General features: G+C 44.7%; 1 protein-coding gene across 1 annotated transcript in view; it reads right to left on the bottom strand.

Annotated features, from left to right (window-relative positions):
* The window catches only part of LOC140392542 (solute carrier family 35 member E2B), a 52,045-nt gene that overhangs the window by 13,917 nt on the left and 17,485 nt on the right, over window positions 1-20,643 (bottom strand). Inside the window, exons 3-7 of the mRNA XM_072477821.1 lie at window positions 19,094-19,229; window positions 16,416-16,543; window positions 9,927-10,047; window positions 4,982-5,035; window positions 3,508-3,580 (exon numbers count right to left, since the gene is read on the bottom strand). Coding sequence (XP_072333922.1) covers window positions 3,508-3,580; window positions 4,982-5,035; window positions 9,927-10,047; window positions 16,416-16,543; window positions 19,094-19,229 — 512 coding nt within the window. The remainder of the gene's footprint in view (window positions 1-3,507; window positions 3,581-4,981; window positions 5,036-9,926; window positions 10,048-16,415; window positions 16,544-19,093; window positions 19,230-20,643) is intronic.

The raw sequence follows: 20,643 nt of genomic DNA, 5'->3' as shown, positions 1-20,643 counted from the left end.
GGGAAGTTGTGTGTGGAGTCTGAAGAGATAGGCGAGATACTAAATGAATATTTTTCGTCAGTATTCACTCAGGAAAAAGATAATGATGTGGAGGAGAATGCTGAGACCCAGGCTATTAGAATAGATGGCATTGCAGTACGTAGGGAAGAGGTGTTGGCAATTCTGGACAGGCTGAAAATAGATAAGTCCCCGGGGCCTGATGGGATTTATCCTAGGATTCTCTGGGAGGCCAGGGAAGAGATTGCTGGGCCTTTGACTTTGATTTTTATGTCAACATTGGCTACAGGAATAGTGCCAGAGGACTGGAGGATATCAAATGTGGTCCCTTTGTTCAAAAAGGGGAGTAGAGACAACCCCGGCAACTATAGACCGGTGAGCCTCACGTCTGTAGTGGGTAAAGTCTTGGAGGGGATTATAAGAGACAAGATTTATAATCATCTAGATAGGAATATGATCATGGATAGTCAGCATGGCTTTGTGAAGGGTAGGTCATGCCTCACAAACCTTCGAGTTCTTTGAGAAGGTGACTGAACAGGTAGACGAGGGTTGAGCAGTTGATGTGGTGTATATGGATTTCAGTAAAGCGTTTGATAAGGTTCCCCACGGTAGGCTATTGCAAAAAATAGAGGCTGGGGATTGAGGGTGATTGTGAGATGTGGATCAGAAATTGGCTAGCTGAAAGACAGAGGGTGGTGGTTGATGGGAAATGTTCAGAATGGAGTTCAGTTACAAGTGGCGTACCACAAGGATCTGTTCTGGGGCCGTTGCTGTTTGTCATTTTTATCAATGACCTAGAGGAGGGCGCAGAAGGGTGGGTGAGTAGATTTGCAGACAACACTAAAGTCGGTGGTGTTGTCGACAGTGTGGAAGGATGTAGCAGGTTACAGAGGGACATAGATAAGCTGCAGAGCTGGGCTGAGAGGTGGCAAATGGAGTTTAATGTAGAGAAGTGTGAGGTGATTCACTTTGGAAGGAATAACAGGAATGCGGAATATTTGGCTAATGGTAAAGTTCTTAGAAGTGTGGATGAGCAGAGGGATCTAGGTGTCCATGTACACAGATCCCTGAAAGTTGCCACCCAGGTTGATAGGGTTGTGAAGAAGGCCTATGGAGTGTTGGCCTTTATTGGTAGAGGGATTGAGTTCCGGAGTCAGGAGGTCATGCTGCAGCTGTACAAAACTCTGGTACGGCCGCATTTGGAGTATTGGCACAGTTCTGGTCACCACATTATAGGAAGGACGTGGAGGCTTTGGAGCGGGTGCAGAGGAGATTTACCAGGATGTTGCCTGGTATGGAGGGAAAATCTTATGAGGAAAGGCTGATGGACTTGAGGTGGTTTTCGTTGGAGAGAAGAAGGTTAAGAGACTTAATAGAGGCATACAAAATGGTCAGGGGGTTAGATAGGGTGGACAGTGAGAGCCTTCTCCCGCGGATGGAAATGGCTGGCACGAGGGGACATAGCTTTAAACTGAGGGGTAATAGATATAGGACAGAGGTCAGAGGTAGGTTCTTTACGCAAAGAGTAGTGAGGCCATGGAATGCCCTACCTGCAACAGTAGTGAACTCACCAACATTGAGGGCATTTAAAAGTTTATTGGATAAGCATATGGATGATAATGGCATAGTGTAGGTTAGATGGCTTTTGTTTCGGTGCAACATGGTGGGCCGAAGGGCCTGTACTGCGCTGTATCGTTCTATGTTCTATTACGTAACATGATATTGAGTTTTAATTAAAGCACCAGGGGAGGACTTGATAATCCGGTGCCCTACCCTGAAATTGTTTTATAGAATAAACGTCAAAATGTCTGAGAGGAGGTGACCTGCCCATTCTTGCTCTAGGTATTGCGGGAACACCAAAGCAAAAAAAGAAAATTACTGAATAAAGTTGTATTCCATTGGCCCACATATTGCTCTAAATTTGCTTCATAAGAAATGATTTTCCCAATTTCATACCAAAATCTGATCCAAAACAAGGTATGAGAGTCAGCACACACTAATTTTAGGCATTTTATTTAAAATGTTTTGGATGTTGCTGCTAATCTTTATTAAATTTTGAATGCAGTCCACGGGTAAGATGCATGTCCCCGTCTTTCAGTCAAAGGAAGGACAATATTTTCTCAAAAGTGTGCATAACTTCACACTCATTTTTTAAAAATCAGACATGAAAATGACTTTAAAACAAAACACTAGACTGTTGCAAGTAACAGATAGTGCAACCAGGTTGAAGTGTGCCTAGTTTCTCAGGAAGATCCAGGATAAAAAGCTTACATTGGAAATAAAAACCTTGTACTTTAACAGAAATAAAAATTTGTGGTTTTCCTTGTGCTCTATTCCTTCACATATGGGGGTCAGTTAGCTTAGCTGACTGGCTGGCTTGTGATGCAGAGCGCGCCAACAGTGTGGGTTCAATATGGTGGGTATTTCTACTTATCTTAGTGAACCATAAGCCTTCCCTTATATCGATCAAATGACCACACAACCAGTTAGTTAGCTTAAAAGATGGTTTATTTACATACACAAGAGTTATCTCAACATGCAAACACAATATCTACTACGAGTTAAACTACACTTATCAGCTACAATAACCTATACTTAACTTCAGGCAAATGGATACGGCCTTTATTTGGATTTCACTTGGCTGTTCGAAGAAAGTGGCTCGGTCTCTGCTGGGCTCAACCGTCAGGTAGCGATCGTTGGTCTTGAACTTAGCTGGCTGTTCCTGCTGCAATTGGGCTGGCACAGGCCGGATCCAAGAGACAGAACACCTCTGGGATTTTGCGCTCTTTGGGGCGGCCCTTAACCTTGAACCCAATAGTTCGACAGGGCTCTGATCACGGTCTTCGATTTCGGCCAATAAAGGGGCGGGTGCCTTGGTGGCTGGGCGGGTCCTTAGTGGTCATTGACCTTGGCAGTTGTGCTTTCTAAGTAAGGGGAGTGGCACCGATCAGTCTGTGGCTGTACCGGTTGCTTGATTGGAGCTCTGTTGTCCTGGGAAGATGGGCCATTAAAATGCAAACGAGCGGGGGTTTCGGTCAGGTCTGGTTACCTGTGTTTTAGATACACATAGGCTGTGTATCTGTCTGAGTCCTGGGTTGGCTATAATTCCCATGGTCCTTTGCAGGTGGTCATCTTAGATGGCGACAAATTCCCATACTGGCTGAGGTTATTCGTGAAGGCCCCGCCTTCTCAACCTTGCCCCTCGCCCGAGGTGTGGTGACCTTCAGGTCAAATCACCACCATTCAGCTCTTTCTCAAAAGGGAGACCAGTCTATGGTTCCTCTGGGGTAGGGACAAATTTCACTCCTTTACATGCCAAAATTGTAGAGACTGTTGATTGCTGGGAATTAGGTTTCCCGGGATGTGAATGGGTTGTAACCGATTTTGATACATGTTGGTAATAAAATGCATTTTTAAAAAAATTAATGACATTTGGATTTGGGAGAAAAAAAACAAATATATTTTGGCTAGCTTAAAGGTCGTTCTACAGCTTTTAATAAATCCTCTTACCATAACAAAAATCCACGTCGGAATTAGCATTACCACAGCCGCAGCACTGGTGTAGAACTGCAGTTCAGGTGGTCTAGATATCCAAAGAGAAAACATTGTAAAATACCTGGAAATGATAGAATGATTACAGCACAGGGGAGTTAATTTGACCCCTCAAGTCTGTGCAGTCTCTCCGCAAGAGCAACTCAGCTTGACCCCCTTCCCCAACTTGTTTGGTAGCCCTGAAAATGTTTTCCATCCAGATAATTATCCAACTCGGTTTTGAAAATCACACGATTGCACCTGCTTCCATCACAAAGCGCATTCCAGGTCCTAATTGCTTGCTATGTAACAGGTGTTTCCTCACATTGCCTTTGATCTTTGTTGTTCCCTTAAAACGGTGTTCTCGGTCAATTTTATTCGGAAGGCATTGGAAGTTAAGGAACTTACAGGTTTACAAACAAAAAGCAGGAATGTAGAACTAAGCGTAACAGCTCTTAAGAGTCAGCACATAGCTGCTTCTGTGCTGCCAGTTATGATCAAATAAGCTGCGAAAAATCTCTCCAAATTCAATTATACTTCCTAAGCGGCACGGTAGCACAGTGGTTGGCACGGTTGCTTCACAGCGGCAGGGATCCGGGTTCGATCCCCGGCTTGGAGCACTGTCTGTGTGGAGTCTGCAGGTTCTCCCAGTGTCTGCGTGGGTTTCCTCCGGGTGCTCCGGTTTCCTCCCACAAGTCCTGAAAGACGTGCTTGTTCGGTGAATTGGACATTCTGAATTCTCCCTCTGTGTACCCAAACAGGCGCCGGATTGTGGCGTCTAGGGGCTTTTCACAGTAACTTCATTGCAGTGTTAATGTAAGCCTACTTGTGACACTAATAAAGATTAGCTTTCAAATCACTGAGTTTCTTAACATTGTTGTGTCATTATGTTTTGTCATATTGCATGTCGTAACACGCTAAGCATGTGCAAGTTTCTAAAATTTATCGGGGGCGGGGGGAGAAGAGAAAGGAAATCATTCGCTCAGTATTCCTAGGAAGGATATCCAATTTATTTAATTTCTCAGCTTTCTTGCTTTGTATGAAGTACACACGGCAAAAAAAAATTGTTTATAATCGCAGACTGGAATTAGCTGCTCAGGATATTTTCAATATAAATATAACAAAACAGGATTGGCAGCTCAGCCAAAACTTTACTGCAACATTAACGCTGCTGTATAAATATATCTTAAAAATTCATCTACCCCCACATTTTCCATGCAGTAAAGGAAAAGTAATTAAAGCAGCACATTCTCGCATAAGGACACAACAGGAAGACAGAAAATACACTGGCAGGAGGAAGGCGTGGACAAAATTCGTAAGTCAATAGAGGGGGGAAGTGCACGTGTTTAAATGGAAATAAAAGTTTGATTTTATTTTAATCAAGTACATGATACAGATCGAATCACATCAAGTCAATTAACTGCAATACCAAAACAATGAAATTGAAACTTACGAGAATTTATATTTATCTCCACTAAGCAACTTTTTAGAGAAGACATTCTGTAAACTAAAAAGAAATGTGTTACCATAGGTGCCGACTAGGAGCATACTTCAACATAACGGACAGGTTTACGGAATTAAATTAGCAACTATTTTCTTGGCCGGAAATCCAGTTTAAAAATAATCTCATTGTAATATCACACAATTCTATTAAGGAAGCAAATTGCAACGCGAGGCAGGAATTTAGAACAGTGTTGAAATGTGCCCACATTGTAACTAAATGCCATAGTACACAGCAATTCAAGATTAGATTCAAGGCTGATTTGCAGCAATGAAACTACTTTATTTGAACAAGGTTTGAGATTGTGCTGATTTTAACGGAGATGGAGGGAAAAAAGACAATTTTCAGGAACTGCAGATTTTTAAAAAAAATTCAAGGCATTTTTGCTTTGTGTTCAGTTTTTTTTTAAGGTGTGAATAAAGACCTTAAGATATAGGAACAGGTGTAGGCCATTCGGCCCACCGAGTCTGCTCTGCCATTCAATAGTGGCTGATATTTTTCTCATCCCCATTCTCCTGCCTTCTCCCCATAACCCCTGATCCCCTTATTAATCAAGAACCTATCTATCTCTGTCTTAAAGACACTCAGTGATTTGGCCTCCACAGCCTTCTGCAGCAAAGAGTTCCACAGATTCACCACCCTCTGGCTGAAGAAATTCCTCCTCATCTCAGTTTTAAAGGATAAACAGTGAGATAAATTGCAGAAAGCCAAACAGACTTGGGTCACAGCAATGTTGAGACTTGCTGAGGCTAAAATGTGCTTGAAAATAAAATTAGCTTGTTAAAGGCTGTTGCGGCTAAAAGGTAATATGTGGAGGTGAGGGGAAATTAGTCACATTTAGTCCTGAGAGTTAACATGGAATGGGGAAGGTTTGAATAACTATAATTTTAATTTAAAATAAGCATTTGGAATTATAATTGATGTGTATGCACTAATTCCAGGCAGATGGTCAATAAATATTTATCTGAAATCTTCTACATAGGACATTGAATTACAGCAGAGAAACAGGTCATCAGACACAACTGGTCCAAGCTGATATTTAATCTCCGTACAAGCCTCTTCCTATCTCTCTTCATACCACTCAATTAACATAACTTCCTCTTCCTTTATCCTTCATACGTTTATCTGGTAGGCATCAATGATATTTACCTCAACTAATTCATGAGTAGCAGATCTCACCATTCTCTGGGTAAAGAGGACTCTCCCGAATTCCTTACGGATTCAATTGTGACACTTGGGTTTCTGGCCCATATGCTTGGTCCCCACAGTAAAAACACATTTTCTACATCCATTTTCTTAAAGACCAGTATTAGGTCACACCAAACCTCTTCTTTTTTTTTAAGAAAAGAGACGCAGCCTGTTCGATCTTTCCTGATTAATATAACCTACCAGTTCCAGGACTCAATGGGGACTCCCTCCTCCAGCCTTTCTCTCTCCACCAATCTGAAGGACAATCACTTGATCGAACTTTCCTCTGGACTCTAATCTATAAAGATCCCTACAGAGTGCTTCCGAGAGCCGCATTGACTTTAGACGAGACAGAAACCAGACTGCTACTCAAGTCCCTAATCTGTATAATCTCTCAAGAAGCCGCCTGCCGCCTGAACCGATGAGCTAAAAGGTGGCTGGCCTTCTCCCTGTATTCACCCTTCGAGCGCCACAGCTGACTCACCGCCTTACCCGTTGATAACAATTCAAATTGCTGGGCAGCACGGTGGCGCAGTGGTAGCACTGCAGTCTCACAGCGCCGAGGTCCCAGGTTCGATCCCGGCTTTGGGTCACTGTCCGTGGGAGTTTGCACATTCTCCCCGTGTTTGCGTGGGTTTCGCCCCCACAACCCAAAGATGTGCAGGGTAGGTGGATTGGCCACACTAAATTGCTCCTTAATTGGGAAAAATGAATTGGGTACTCTAAATTTATATCTTTTTTTAAAATTCAAATTGCATCTGCAGCTTTTACCTACTCCCAAGCAACTCAGGGGCAGAGTCAAGTGAGTACTATGTTTCTATGTCCTCATCAATGTCTATGCACCAAACTGGGATAATATGGAGCTTGTTAAGAGGTTGCTGGCCTTCATTCCTCAAGGATGGAGTCCACCAGCCTCTGCCGCTCCACCCTGCAGATAGACTCGCTCTTGTTAAACTTGATATATTCCTCAATAGCGGAGGATATCTGTTCACAAAATCCTTTGTTGGTCAACACCGCAGTATCCAACCTCCATGCTAAGAGGGACACAGTGTGGAGCATGGTCCGAAATCACAATTGCTGAATACTAACCCCCCCCAACCCAGCAGGACCCGCCCCACCACTGCCAGTCTCAGGACCAGCAGCCACAGTCGTGCCTCACAGGGCCTATCTCCTCTCTCCCTCCCTCATCAGCCACAGCGCCTGTTCCTAGATTTTTAAAAGCACAAATTAACCTCGCCGTTGAGAATTTTCCCCAATGGAGGCGGAGCATCGCAGAGGCCCTGGAGAATACCGGGTCAGGTCCACTAATTATATGCAAACAGCATTTACTGTACGTGCAGAGTGGAACGCATTGATGCTGCTGTTGAGGCACCAGGGAATTGCAATTTGGCGTGAACCCGACACCTGCCACGATTCCGGCGTCAAAAACAGATTCTCTGCCCAATCAAGTTTCGTAATTCCGGTGTCGGCCGACTGAGAATCCCGCCCCGTATTCCAACCGGGAACTATATATTCCCCTCAACAACCATAGTACAAAGAACAACCCTCATAACATTAAGCATCCCACCACTATATGAAACAATCATCCCACCCAAGAAATACAAACATACATGTACAAGGAATCTTAACAACTATCCACACCCACTTGCCATCCCCAACAACCAAAAACCTCGCAAATACACACACAATCAGCTTCAACCAAGCCCGTGTTTTTATAGGAAGGCATCCACATCTTCCGACACAGTCCCAAGTCTCAAAAGTCACTCAGAGCTATGCCATGTACACCATCTCAAACTGACTCCACTCTTATACAGAGCGGCTAGAGTACCCAATTCTTTTTATTTTCCAATTAAGGGGCAATTTAGCGTGGCCAATTCACCTACCCTGCACATCCTTTTGGGTTGTGGGGATGAGACCCACGCAGACATGGGGAGAATGTACAAACTCCACATGGACAGTGATCCAGGGGTCCTTGGCGCAGTGAGACAGCAGTGCTAACCACTGCACCTCCCTAGACTTGACTATTCTATTGTCCTGGCTGGATGCTCAGGTTTTACAGTCTGTAAGCTTGAGATCATCCAAAACCCAGCTGCTCATATCCTAGCTCACAGCAAGTCCTGTTTTATTCATGATTGTCTGCTCGCTAACCTACACGGAGATATTTCTTGACTGGGTGCCATTCATCAAATTCTCCTTGTGTTTTCAAATCTCTCCTTGGCTTCGCCCCTCCCTGTCAATGTAAACTCCTCCAGCCCCACAACTCAGATATTTGTACTCCATTAATTCTGGCCTCTTCAGCATCTCAATTTTAATTGTTTCACTATTAGAGCCATGCCAAAGTTTAGTGTCACATTTTCCTCAATAATTCTCCTGTGAAGCACTCTGATACATTTGATTACATTAAAAGTGCTATACAAGGTCAAGTTGCCATAACTAAAAGCTTAAAACAGAAATGCAACTATATTTCTGGCCTGTAATCCTGCCATTTATATCAACATGCAGTGGGAAAAATTGCACTAAATGCATAAAATGTATTCTGTATATTCTAATAGCATTAAACCAGTACTTCTAATTCATATTAGAATTTAATTATGGAGGAATTAATAAGAATCAATAAACAAGAATATAATTAATTTGCCTGTTCAGTAAAAGCCTACATTCAAGTCACAAATTGAACTAAAACTGCATGCCTAGAAGACTCATTTGTTAACACCAGAACTAGCAGACAGAACTCCAGAATGACACGTGGCTTTGGAATACACTACCTATAAGATAATGGACACAGATTCAACAGTAGCGTCCAAAAGGAAATTTTATAAATACTTGAACGAGAAAGGGGTCGCAGAGACATGGGCAAAATATGGGAAAGTGGGGCTAACTGAAGTGCTCTTTGAAAGAACCAGTACAAAAATCAAGGAATCCATGGATTCAAGCCATACACCAGGAAATGATCACAATGTAGTGAGTAATAAGGAATCTATGCATCCTTAAGAGTTCTCATCTTCCAATTGAAAATTAAATCAAACCCCAGGAACTCTTTCCGGGGCTGTAATGAACATTACGCTCTCAATTCTCTCTCTTAAGTACCAGTAAAAGAGCGTTGGTGACCATGGATTTCCATGCGTTGGGTCATGGTTCTGCTGGACAAGGTACAACACTGGCTTCTCATTGCCTTCTGCAGGTTAAGATTGACCAGGAAACTCCTCGCTCTTACCACCTGATATACACACATTAGAAGGATTTTAGAGAGAGAGAGAGAGAGAGAGAGAGAGAGAGAGAGAGAGAGAAACACTACCCACTGCGCCACAAGATTTCCCAGCACCAAAAGCTGGTTAATCATTTATATAATTAATGTTTGAGAGATTTTGCTGCATTTAATCAACCTAATAATGATTGCACAGCAAGTATAAGAATCATTAGAAAGATTATGACAAAGCAACATATTAACTCAAGTGCTTTTTCCCAAAATAACTGCATTTGTTCTTTGGGGTATAGAAACTATGCTACAATCCTTGACGAAATACACATCATAGAAAACAGGTTGGCAACATCACATATCCCATTCCAGATCCAATGCTGATGGGCCAACAATTCTAATTTGGAAGCTTGCACATGGCTATGTGCAGTATTCAGAAGCAAGTGGCTCATAAGCAAAAACAAAGATTTTCTATTTTTTAAACAATGGCAAAGCACATCAAAAAGTACTTACCAATCCATGATATTGGTGGATAAAGCAGCTGAGAATCCAAGCATGTTAAAGCTGATTTCTGTGACTGTACACAACGCCAATCCACCCATTATAGGCATTAAAGACATATTAACCCATAAACCTAGAATTATAAAGCAGAAGGCATAATGCAACGTAGCACTCAATGTCACAAAACATCCCGATATACTTCACAGGAGTATTGTCAAACAAAATTAGACACCGAGCTACATAATGATAAAGATTAGGCCAAATGGCTTGGTCAAAGATAGATTTTAAAGGAACGCCTTAAAAGAGGAGAGATATGGATACAAAGAGATTAGCGAGGGAATGCGTGAGTTTGGGGCCAAGGCTGCTAAAAGCACGGCAACCAATACTGGACTGATTAAAACAGAGGATCCTGAAGAGGTTCGAATTAGAGAAATGCAGAGATCTCAGAGGGCTGCGGGAAACAAGGATGAGAATATTAAGATTGAGCCATTGCTTAAGCGAGCCAATGTAAGATCAGTGAACACCAGGGGTGATGGGTGAATGGGACCTGGCATGAGTAGAATACGGGCTAAAATTTAATGAAGGGTCGAAGTTGGCATGCTGGCCAGGGAAGCATTGGGGGTAGTTATGTATAGAGGTAACAACGATATGGATGAGAGTTTCAATAAAAGATGAGCTCAGGCATGGGAAGAGTCCATTATACTTGTTTGCATGAAGGATGTGTATGGTATTCATATTTAATAAACCATAGTTTTGATATTTGTTGTGCCCAGCAGGTCCATGTACTTCCGGTTAAATTCCATCGGGAACCCATCTGGCTTCCCTGCCTGCATACATCCCAGCCCCTTCGTCAGCTACTCCAGCCCTACCGGTGCCCCAAGCCCAGCCACCTGCTCCTCCTCCACCCTCGGGAACCTCCGCCGATCCAAAAATCGACACATCTCCCCTATCTCCGTCGGGGGCTCAGACCTATACAGCCCCTCATAAAAGTCTCTAAATACCCCATTTATTCCCACCGCACTCCGTTTCCCCCCTTTATCCCTAACTCCCCCAATCTCCCTCGCTGCCTCTCGCTTCCGAAGCTGGTGTGCCACCATCCGGCTAGCCTTCTCCCCGTACTCGTACACCGCCCCTTGCGCTTTCCTCCACTGCACCTCTGCCTTCTTGGTGGTCAACAGGTCGAACTCGGCCTGGAGGCTTCGTCACTCCTGGAGTAGTTCCTCCTCGGGGACCTCTGCGTACCTCCTATCCACCCTTAAACTCTCCCCCACCAATCTCTCCCTCTCTCTCCTCTCCTTGTGGGCCCTAGTGGAGATTAGCTCTCCCCTAATCACCGCCTTCAGCGCCTCCCAGACCACCCCTGCCTGCACCTCCCCATTATCATTAGCCTCTAGATAGCTTTCAATGCACCCCCGGATCCACCCGCTCACCTCCTCATCCGCCAGCAAGCACACATCCAGGCACCACAGCGGGCGCTGGTTCCTCGCCTCCCCTAGCTCCAGCTCCACCCAATGCGGGGCATGGTCTGAGATGGCTATGGCCGAATACTCAGTGTCCTCCACCCTCAGGATTAGTGCCCTGCTTATAACGAAGACGTCTATCTGGGAGTAGGCTTTATGGACGTGGGAAAAAAATAAGAAAATTCCCTGGCCCCCGGCCTGACAAACCTCCATGGGGCCACTCCTCCCATCTGGTCCATAAACCCCCTCAGCACCTTGGCCGCCGCCGGCCTCTTACCCGTCCTGGACCTGGAGCGGTCAAATGCTGAATCCAGTACCGTGTTGAAGTCCCCCCCAATTATCAAGCTCCCTGCCTCCAGGTCTGGAATCCAGCCCAACATGCGCCGCATAAATCCGGCATCGTCCCAATTCGGGCATATACATTCACTAATTCCACCATCACCCCCTGCAGCTTACCACTCACCATCACATACCTACCTCCATTGTCTGCCACAATGTTCAGCGCCTCAAATGACACCCGCTTCCCCACCAAAATCGCCACCCCTCGATTCTTTGCATCCAACCCCAAGTGGAAAACCTGCCCTACCCACCCCTTTCCCAGCCTAACCTGATCTGCCACCCTCAAATGTGTCTCCTGGAGCATAACCCCATCTGCCTTCAGTCCCTTCAGGTGCGTGAACACACGGGCCCTCTTGACCAGCCCGTTCAGGCCTCTCACATTCCAAGTTATCAGGGGGCTTCCCCCCCCCGGCCGATTAACCATCCCCTTTTCTAGGCCAGCCACGTACCCGCGCCCCCCGCACTCTCCATTCCCCCCAGCTGCAGACCCTCGCCCTGACTCCCTCTCCGAGCTCCAGCTCCCCTTTGGCCAATGCAGCAGCATCCCAGTTCCCCCCTCCCCCACCTAGCTAGGTCCCCCCCTAGCTGCGTTGCCCCCCCCCCCCATAGCACTCCCGTAAGTCAGCTGACTCCTGCCGACCCCGGCCACTCCCACCACTCCATCGACCCCCCAGTGTGGTAGTCTCTCTCCTCCTCCCCTCCTGTCCATCAGCGGGCGCTCCTCTCCAACACCGCCCTCCCACCACCCGGCCCTGCCCCCTTCCTTCCCTAGCGTGGGAAAAAGCCCGCGCTTTCCATCAACCGGCCCCGCCCTCTCTGGCGCATCTCCCTTTTGCAGCCTAATCCCAGCTCCCCCACCTCGGGCCTCCCATCTCCCCCTCCCCCCAACGGGGCCCCATCCTTCCAACCACCGACGCACACATTCTCACAAAACCCCCACTTCGAACCATTTCACCCTACCCTACCCAGCACCCAAGGAAACAATACAGAACAGAACATCCCCCAACGCACAGTAACCCGCGACCTCCCCTCACAACTGACCCTCAGTCCGTGTCCAACTTTTCGGCCTGAATAAAAGGTCCACGCCTCCTCCGGCGTCTCAAAGTAATGGTGCCGGTCCTTAAACGTGACCCAGTCGCGCCAGCTGCAGCATCCCAAATATCACCCCTTTCCGATGCAGAACCGCCTTAGCCCGATTGTACCCGGCCCTCTTCTTGGCCACCTCCACGCTCCAGTCCTGGTATATACGGACCTCTGCATTCTCCCACCTGCTGCTCCGCTCCTTTTTTGCCCCATCTTAGGACACATTCCCTGTCCACCAAGCGGTGGAACCGCACCAATACAGCCCGCGGCGGCTCGTTAGACTTGGGCCTTCTCGCCAGGACTCGGTGGGCCCCGTCCAGCTCCAGGGGCCTCGGGAAGGCACCCGCGCCCATCAACGTGTTCAGCATCGTGACCACATATGCTCCAGCATCCGACCCCTCCACTCCCTCCGGGAGACCCAGAATCCGCAGGTTCTTCCTCCTCGACCGATTCTCCATGTCCTCGAACTTCTCCTGCCATTTCTTATGCAGCGCCTCATGCGTTTCCACCTTCACCGCCAGGCCCAATATCTCGTCCTCATTCTCCGAGGCCTTTTGCCGCACCTCCCGGATCGCTGCCCCTTGGGCCTTCTGGGTCTCGACAGCTTGTCGATCAAAGCCTTTATCGGCTCCAGCACCTCTGCTTTCAATTCTGTGAAGCAGCGCTTGAGAAACTCCTGCTGCTCTTGCGACCACTGCGCCCAAGCTGCCTGGTCTCCACCCGCCGCCATCTTGGCTTTCCTCCCTCGCACTTTTCGCTGCACCAAAATTACTTTTTTCACCGCACCACCCATGGTCCAATCCATACAGTGCCGGGGAAATTGTACTGTCACCTTCCCACACCGGGAACCGTTGAACAAATGCCGCTGGGGACCCTAAAAAGAGCCCAAAAGTCAGTTTCTGGCGGGAGCTGCCGAACGTGCGACTTAGCTCAGCATAGCCGCAACCGGAAGTACTTTTGCCTCAGTATTTATAATTGAAAAGAAGGTTAACTAGTCGGAAATGCCAAATAAATTAAGTGTCAATAGAGGACAGGGACTTAATACGATTAACACAAGTACAGCCATCATCAGCAAGTAGGAAATTAATGGAACTAAAGAGAGTGACAAATCCCCAAGGCCTGACGGTTTCCACTCGAGGGTGTTAAAGGAAGTAGGGGAGCACACTGTAGATGCCCTAACTATAATCTTTCAGTGTTCCCTAGATTCAGGGGTGGCCCCTCTGGATTGGAAAATTGCACACGTCACTCCACTTTTTAAGGAGGGTGAAATGAGGAAACCAGGGAATTACAGACTGGTTAGCCCAACATCTGAGGTGGGGAAATTGCTGGAGTTTATAATCAGGGATGGGGTAACTGAACACCTCGAAAAACATTTTGGTCAATCAGGGAGACCCGGCATGGATTTGTGAAGGGAAGGTCATGTCTGAATAATCGTGTTACATTTTTTGAAGAGGGGGACAGGGGAATGTCTATGGATGTTATTTATGTGAATTTCCAGAAGGCATTTGATAAAGTCCCACATAAGGGACTGTTAAACTAAGGTGGAAACCCACAGAGTTGAGGGCAGATTATTGACCTGGTTAGGAAATTGGTTGGGTGGCAGTCAACAGAGAGTGGGGATAATGGGTTACCACTCTAATTGGCAGGAGGTGACCAGTGGTGAACCACCAGGATCTGTGATGAGGCCTCAATTATTCACACTATTCATTAATGACTTGGATGATGGCATAGAAAGTCATACATCCAAACTTGCTGATGATATAAAGTTAGGTGGCATAATAGGCAGCCCAGATGATAGCACAAAGTTGCATGGATATTGACAGACTAAGTGAATGGGCACAATTGTGGCAGATGGAATTTAATGTAAGGAAGTGCGAGGGTATCCATTTTGGACAAAAGAAAAGGATAGAGCAGGGTACTTTCTAAATGGAAAGAGGTCAGGTATAGTGTGTGGTGATATGTATTAGGGGGTCATGTGGGACTGTGAAGCCGTGATGCTATTGGCTGACAGATCCCGGGTCCTGGTTGGCTGCTGACTCCTGGCTCCGCCCTGAAGGCAGAGTATAAGAACCCGAGCTTCTCCCCGCCGCTTCATTCTGTTGCTGAACTGCTGGGGACAAGTCTCGCTTAATAAAGCCTGAATCGACTTCATCACTTCTCGTCTCTCTCGTAAGTCATTGTGCGCTACACAGTGGATGCCCAAAGAGACTTGGGGGTTCAGGTGCACAGGTCCTTAAAAAGGAAGTGAGAAAATAATCAAAAAGGCTAACGGAATGCTGACTTTATATCCAGAAGATTGGAATGTAAAGACACAAGGCACTATATGCTGCAGCTTAAAAACCCTTGGTTATCACAGCGCCAGGGTCCCAGGTTCGATTCCCGGCTTAGGTCACTGTCTGTGCAGAGTCTGCATGTTCTCCCCGTGTCTGCATGGATTTTCTCCGGGTGCTCTGGCTTCCTCCCACAAGCCTGTTAGGTAATTTGGACATTCTGATTTCTCCCCGTGTACTTGAACAGGCACCGGAGTGTAGCGACTAGAGGATTTTCACAGTAACTTCATTGCAGTGTTAATGTAAGCCTACTTATGACAATAAAGATTATTATTATTAGACCCCACTTGAAGTACCGTGAGCAATTCTGGACACCACATCTTAGGAAAGATATTTTTTCCTTGGAAGGAGTGCAACGTAGGTTTAATGTTACCTGGATTACAGGGGCTGAGTTATGAGGGGGGAATTCTCAAATTAGACCTGTTTTCACTAGAATTTAGACAGTCAAGGGGTGATCTTAAGGGGTATTCAAAGCATTAACAGGGAAAGACAGGGTAGATAAAGATATTTCCACCAGTTGGAGATTCTAAAACTAGGGGGCATAGTTTACAAATTAGGGCGATAAAGTGGTTAAAAAGGCAGACGGTACACTTGTACATAGAGTTTAAGAGCAGGGAGGTTAGGCTGGAATTGTTTACAATTTCAGTTAGGCCACAGCTAGAGTATTGTGGGCCATTCTGGAATCCACATCATAGGAGGGATGTGATAGCACTGGAAAGGGTGCAGAGGAGATTTACCAGGATGTTGCCTGGGCTGGAGAGGGTTAGTTATGAAGAGAGAATGTTGGGGTTGTTTTCTTTTGAGCAGAGAAGACTGACGGGAGACATGATTGAGGTATATAAAATTGAGGGGCATAGATAGAGCAGACAGGAAGAAATTTTCCCCTTGGTAGAGGGGTCAATAACCAGGGAGTAGATAAAGGACAGGAGGCAAGTGGGGATGTGAGGAAAAACTTTTTCACCCAGAGGATAGTGTGAAACGCACTGCCTAAAAAGGTGGTGGAGGCAGAGACCCTCAAAACATTTAAGTATTTAGATGTGCACTTGCGATGCCAAGGCCTACAAGGCTATGGGCCAAGTGCCGGAAAATGGGATTAGAATATTTGGGGTGCTTGTTTTTGACTGGTGCAGAAACAATGGGCCAAAGGGCCTCTTCTGTGCTGTGCACCTCTATCACTCTAGGTTCCAGAAAGGTACGACACGAGTCTGTAACTAGGGAAATCTATTTTCCAACAGGGGCAAATGCTTTGCCAATAATGTTATATTTTCTATTGAAGCAAGATTTCTTACCTGTATATTCTCCCAGAATAAGCCGGGACATAATTACAGTGAATATTGGTGCTGAACTTTTTACAGTTTCTGAAAATGAAACAGCTACATTTTTTAGGCTTATCAGTCCCAATACTACAGTCGTAAACCTGCAGAAAAAAAAAACCACATTAGTGAATCCTAAAAGTACCCAATTTTTCTCCCCCGCAATTAAGGGGCAATTTAGCATAGCCAATCCACCTACACTGCTCATCTTTGGGCTGTGGGGGTGAGACCCCCGTAAACATGGGGAGAATATGCAAAGTCCACACGGATAGTGACCTGGGGCCGGGATCAAACCGGCGTCCTCAGCGCCATGAGGCAGCAGTGCTAATGACTGCGCCACCATGCCGCCCTACATCAGTGAATCCTTTTAGCAAAATGTAAAAACAAGCAGAAAGCAGGAGCATAGCTATTGTCAGTATTAATCATGAGACAATGTGCATTTGTGAGGGGTGATATAGGAATTTCAGATACATTATATGTATTTCAGAATTTACAGTGCAGAAGGAGGCCATTCGGCCCATCGTAAGGCTTAAATGCCTGAGTTAGTATGACTGCTACAATCATGTTTTTATTAATCCTGGTTTGAAAGGCAGTAAGGTTTTTGATTACAGAGTGCAATTAAAGCATCCTAAAAATTCAGCTAATGGAATTTTAATATAAAGAAAATTCCCCAAGGAGTAGATAATTAGAGACTGTGTTTAGCTTTTATAAGATGATGTAGTTAACAGGAGGAGTTAGGGGCTGAAGCAGTCAGGTGTTGAGTTTCAGTTCAGTTAAAGATTTGACTGTGGACAAACTAGCAGTTTCTCCTAAACCAGATTAGTTGAGTTTTTGATCTGTCTGTGAACAGGCCAGTAGTTTCTGGGAAAACAGCAAGTTAAAGATTTGCTAGCAAACAGGGCAGGAGCACTTTTTCCAAAGGCTGGCAGGTTAAACTGTAGTCTGAGACAGACAAGAATCTGCAAGCAGGCTCCTGAAGATTATCTCTTTCTCAAAGCATGGTATCCAAGACATCTCTATTAAACAAGTATTCCTGGGTTTACTAATTATTTAAAATTGGATTTTGACCAGAGATGGGTTTTGCTTGAGTGGAGATAGATAGCAATTAGGACTTATTGTTTCACTGTATCATTGAGCATTGTTTCACTGTATCATTAAGCATTGTTTAGCAGATAATTGTAAGCTATTTTCTTGTATGATGTTAAAAGTTATTTTAATCCTGTGTTAATAATCAAGTTTGTTTTAATATACCATATCCCCATTTGTGCATGGAATCTCTCCTGGAGCAAGGTATCCTTTCCTCGCAGTCTTACAAATTGGGAGCTCTGTCCTAGCAACTGTTGGGGGTCTACTCCAGGATGGTTATAGAGGTAAAGCTCTCAAGAGTTATTGCATTTAACTTGGGACGCATCACTGTCATCGCAGTTTGATGTTAAATTTAATAACGTGAAAGAATTCCCAATGTGTTCAATTTGATGCCTCATGTCAATAATTAACTTTGCCCTTTGTTCAAGCTGTCAGCTCAGAAACTGACTATTACTCCAACAGTTGAGTGAAAGTGTTAACAAACCATGGAATTTGCTGCAATGGCAATATTAATGACAAACACAGTGGCCTGGATTAGCCTTTTCTTTTTTAGTGAATTCGACTTTTGAATTATTACCTTCTATAACTCATCTTTTTTATAACAAGAAACGTATGCAACTTTTAACAGCACTGTGGGTGTACCTACACCATGGACTGCAGCGGCTCAAGAAGACAGCTAACCACCACCATCTGAAGAGCAATTAGCGGTGGGCAACAACTACTGGTCTAGCCAGTGATGCACAGTAGCACTGTGGGTAGCACTGTTGCTTCACAGCTCCAGGGTCCCAGGTTTGATTCACGGCTTAGGTCACTGTCTGTGCGGAGTCTGCGTGGGTTTTCTCCGGGTGCTCCGGTTTCCTCCCACAAGTCCCGAAAGACATGCTGTTAGGTAATTTGGACATTGAATTCTCCCTCAGTGTACCCGAACAGACGCCGGAATGTGGCGACTATGGGCTTTTCATAGTAACTTCATTGCGGTGTTAACGTAAGCCTACCTGTGACACTAAAGATTATATTATTAAGCTCAAATCCCGTAAAAACATTTTTTAAAGTAAAAGGTCCTCTTTTTAGTGGCTTGTTTCCAAAGCAGTTCAATGGGTCCCGAGATGGCCAGTAAGTCCAATAAACAATCTGCAGACTCTGCCACATGCAGGGCAGATGGCGCTTGAAAGGTTGGGTAAATAGATTGTTTGGAGGTCGACGGTAAACACCAGCCCTGGGTTATAAAAGGAGCAATCAAAGTCTAAGATCATTTTACCAGCTTGTGAATTCAGATAATGAAATTCATGGTTGAATTTTCTTTAAAGTCTGACTTTAGATAGAATATTTGACATCCGAACTATTAAAGTCAGTTAAATAACAGTTGACCTCCAGAGACTAAGGACCTGTTCCACAAACAGAAGTTTGAATTTTAGTTGATAACTAATTATACAGAACCTGTCTACCCTGTGTATCTAAGAACAACGAGCAGAAATCTAAAGAGCAAAATAATACATAATAATTTTAAAAATTTTTTTTTTATAAAAGATGGGTTGTTTGATCAATTTGCTTATTCTTCTCCAACTCACCTCATTAATCCTACAAAGAACATAACCATGAGGAAGTTTGGTGGATATTCAGCACGGGTTTTATGCTGATACAAACAACATGGAACGTACATTTTGAAAGCACCAATCACAGTGGTTGTAAGTATCTGAACAGCACCTGCAAAAATCAGACAGAGTAACAAAAGATGATTAAGAATGAATAAAAACATCATGTCAATTTTTACTAATCAAGAATTCAATATTAAATCAATAGTGGTCAAAGCATAAATTCTGTGCCTGTTGGCCATAAACAAAACATGCTGGGAAACTTGTATCACAAGGAATAATACAGCTGAGCTCAATCATGTCCTCTTCTGGTATCCACATTCTTGTATAGACACCACTTTCCCAGCAGGAGTCTAAAGCAAAAGACCAGGCTTATTGTTCCTAATGCAGTCTCAGGTTTGAGGTCAAACACAACATGCATAACACTGCCTTGCTGTTCTCTCAGAGAAGACCAGAAATTAAAACTGAACTCAGTTGCAAATCTGTAAAATGGTGAATTTACCCACTAAGCAATTGTTAGAGATTAGCATTTTCTTCTTTTGTGAATTCTGCTTTTGAGTTATTACCTTCTATTACCACCATAATCGTTCCTACTTCAATAATTATAATCTTGTTATGCAACTTTGACAGCAGGGACTGCATTGATTCAAGGCAGTGGTTCACCATCACCTTCAAGGGCAATAACATGGGCAACACGGTAACAGTGATTAGCACTGTTGCTTCACAGTGCCAGGGTCCCAGGTTCAATTCCTGGCTTGGGTCACTGTCTGTGCAGTGTCTGCACGTTCTCCCCGTGTCTGCGTGGGTTTCCTCCAGTTTCCTCCCACAAGTCACGAAAAACGTGCTTGTTAGGTCATTTTGACATTCTGAATTATCCCTTTGTGTACCCGAACAGGGGCCGGAATGTGGCGACTAGGGGATTTTCACAGCAACTTCATTGCAGTGTGAATGTAAGCCTACTTGTGACAATAAAGATTATTATATTATATTATAACTGCTGAGCTAGCCAGTGAAACCCACATCCCGTGAAGGGATTTTAAAAAAAAATTAAAGGTGTTTTTGAAGTCTTCTCCCTCTTTTTTAGGCAGTTCCCCAGGACGGGCGGGAAAAACAGGAGTTTTTAGATTGGAAAAAGACATTCCTAATATAAACAAAACACTCCAGTGTATCTAACACCATAGTGCTGCTAAAACAAACTTTTAAAATAGCATTCCTATGTGGTTAAAAAAGTTCCTCGACAGCCTTTTTAGCAGTAATACATTTTGAGGCCTGACAGCATTTCTGGAGAGAAACAGGTCGATTTGATCAGAAATGTTAGTTGTTTTACTCTCTCCAGATACTACATGACCTGCTGAGTATTTCCAGCATTTTATTTGTATTTCTGTACCTGTAGTTGTTATTTATATATTTGTACTTTTTAAGATTACACTGAAAAAAATACACAACGGTAATAATCTTTATTATTGTCACAAGTAGGCTTACATTAACACTGCAATGAAGTTACTGTGACAAGCCCCTAGTCGCCA

The sequence above is a fragment of the Scyliorhinus torazame genome, chromosome 16, assembly GCF_047496885.1.
Source record: "Scyliorhinus torazame isolate Kashiwa2021f chromosome 16, sScyTor2.1, whole genome shotgun sequence".
In the NCBI taxonomy this organism is placed as follows: Eukaryota; Metazoa; Chordata; class Chondrichthyes; order Carcharhiniformes; family Scyliorhinidae; genus Scyliorhinus; species Scyliorhinus torazame.
Note: the sequence above shows the minus strand (reverse complement) of the source record. Positions and strands in the feature narration are given on the sequence as shown.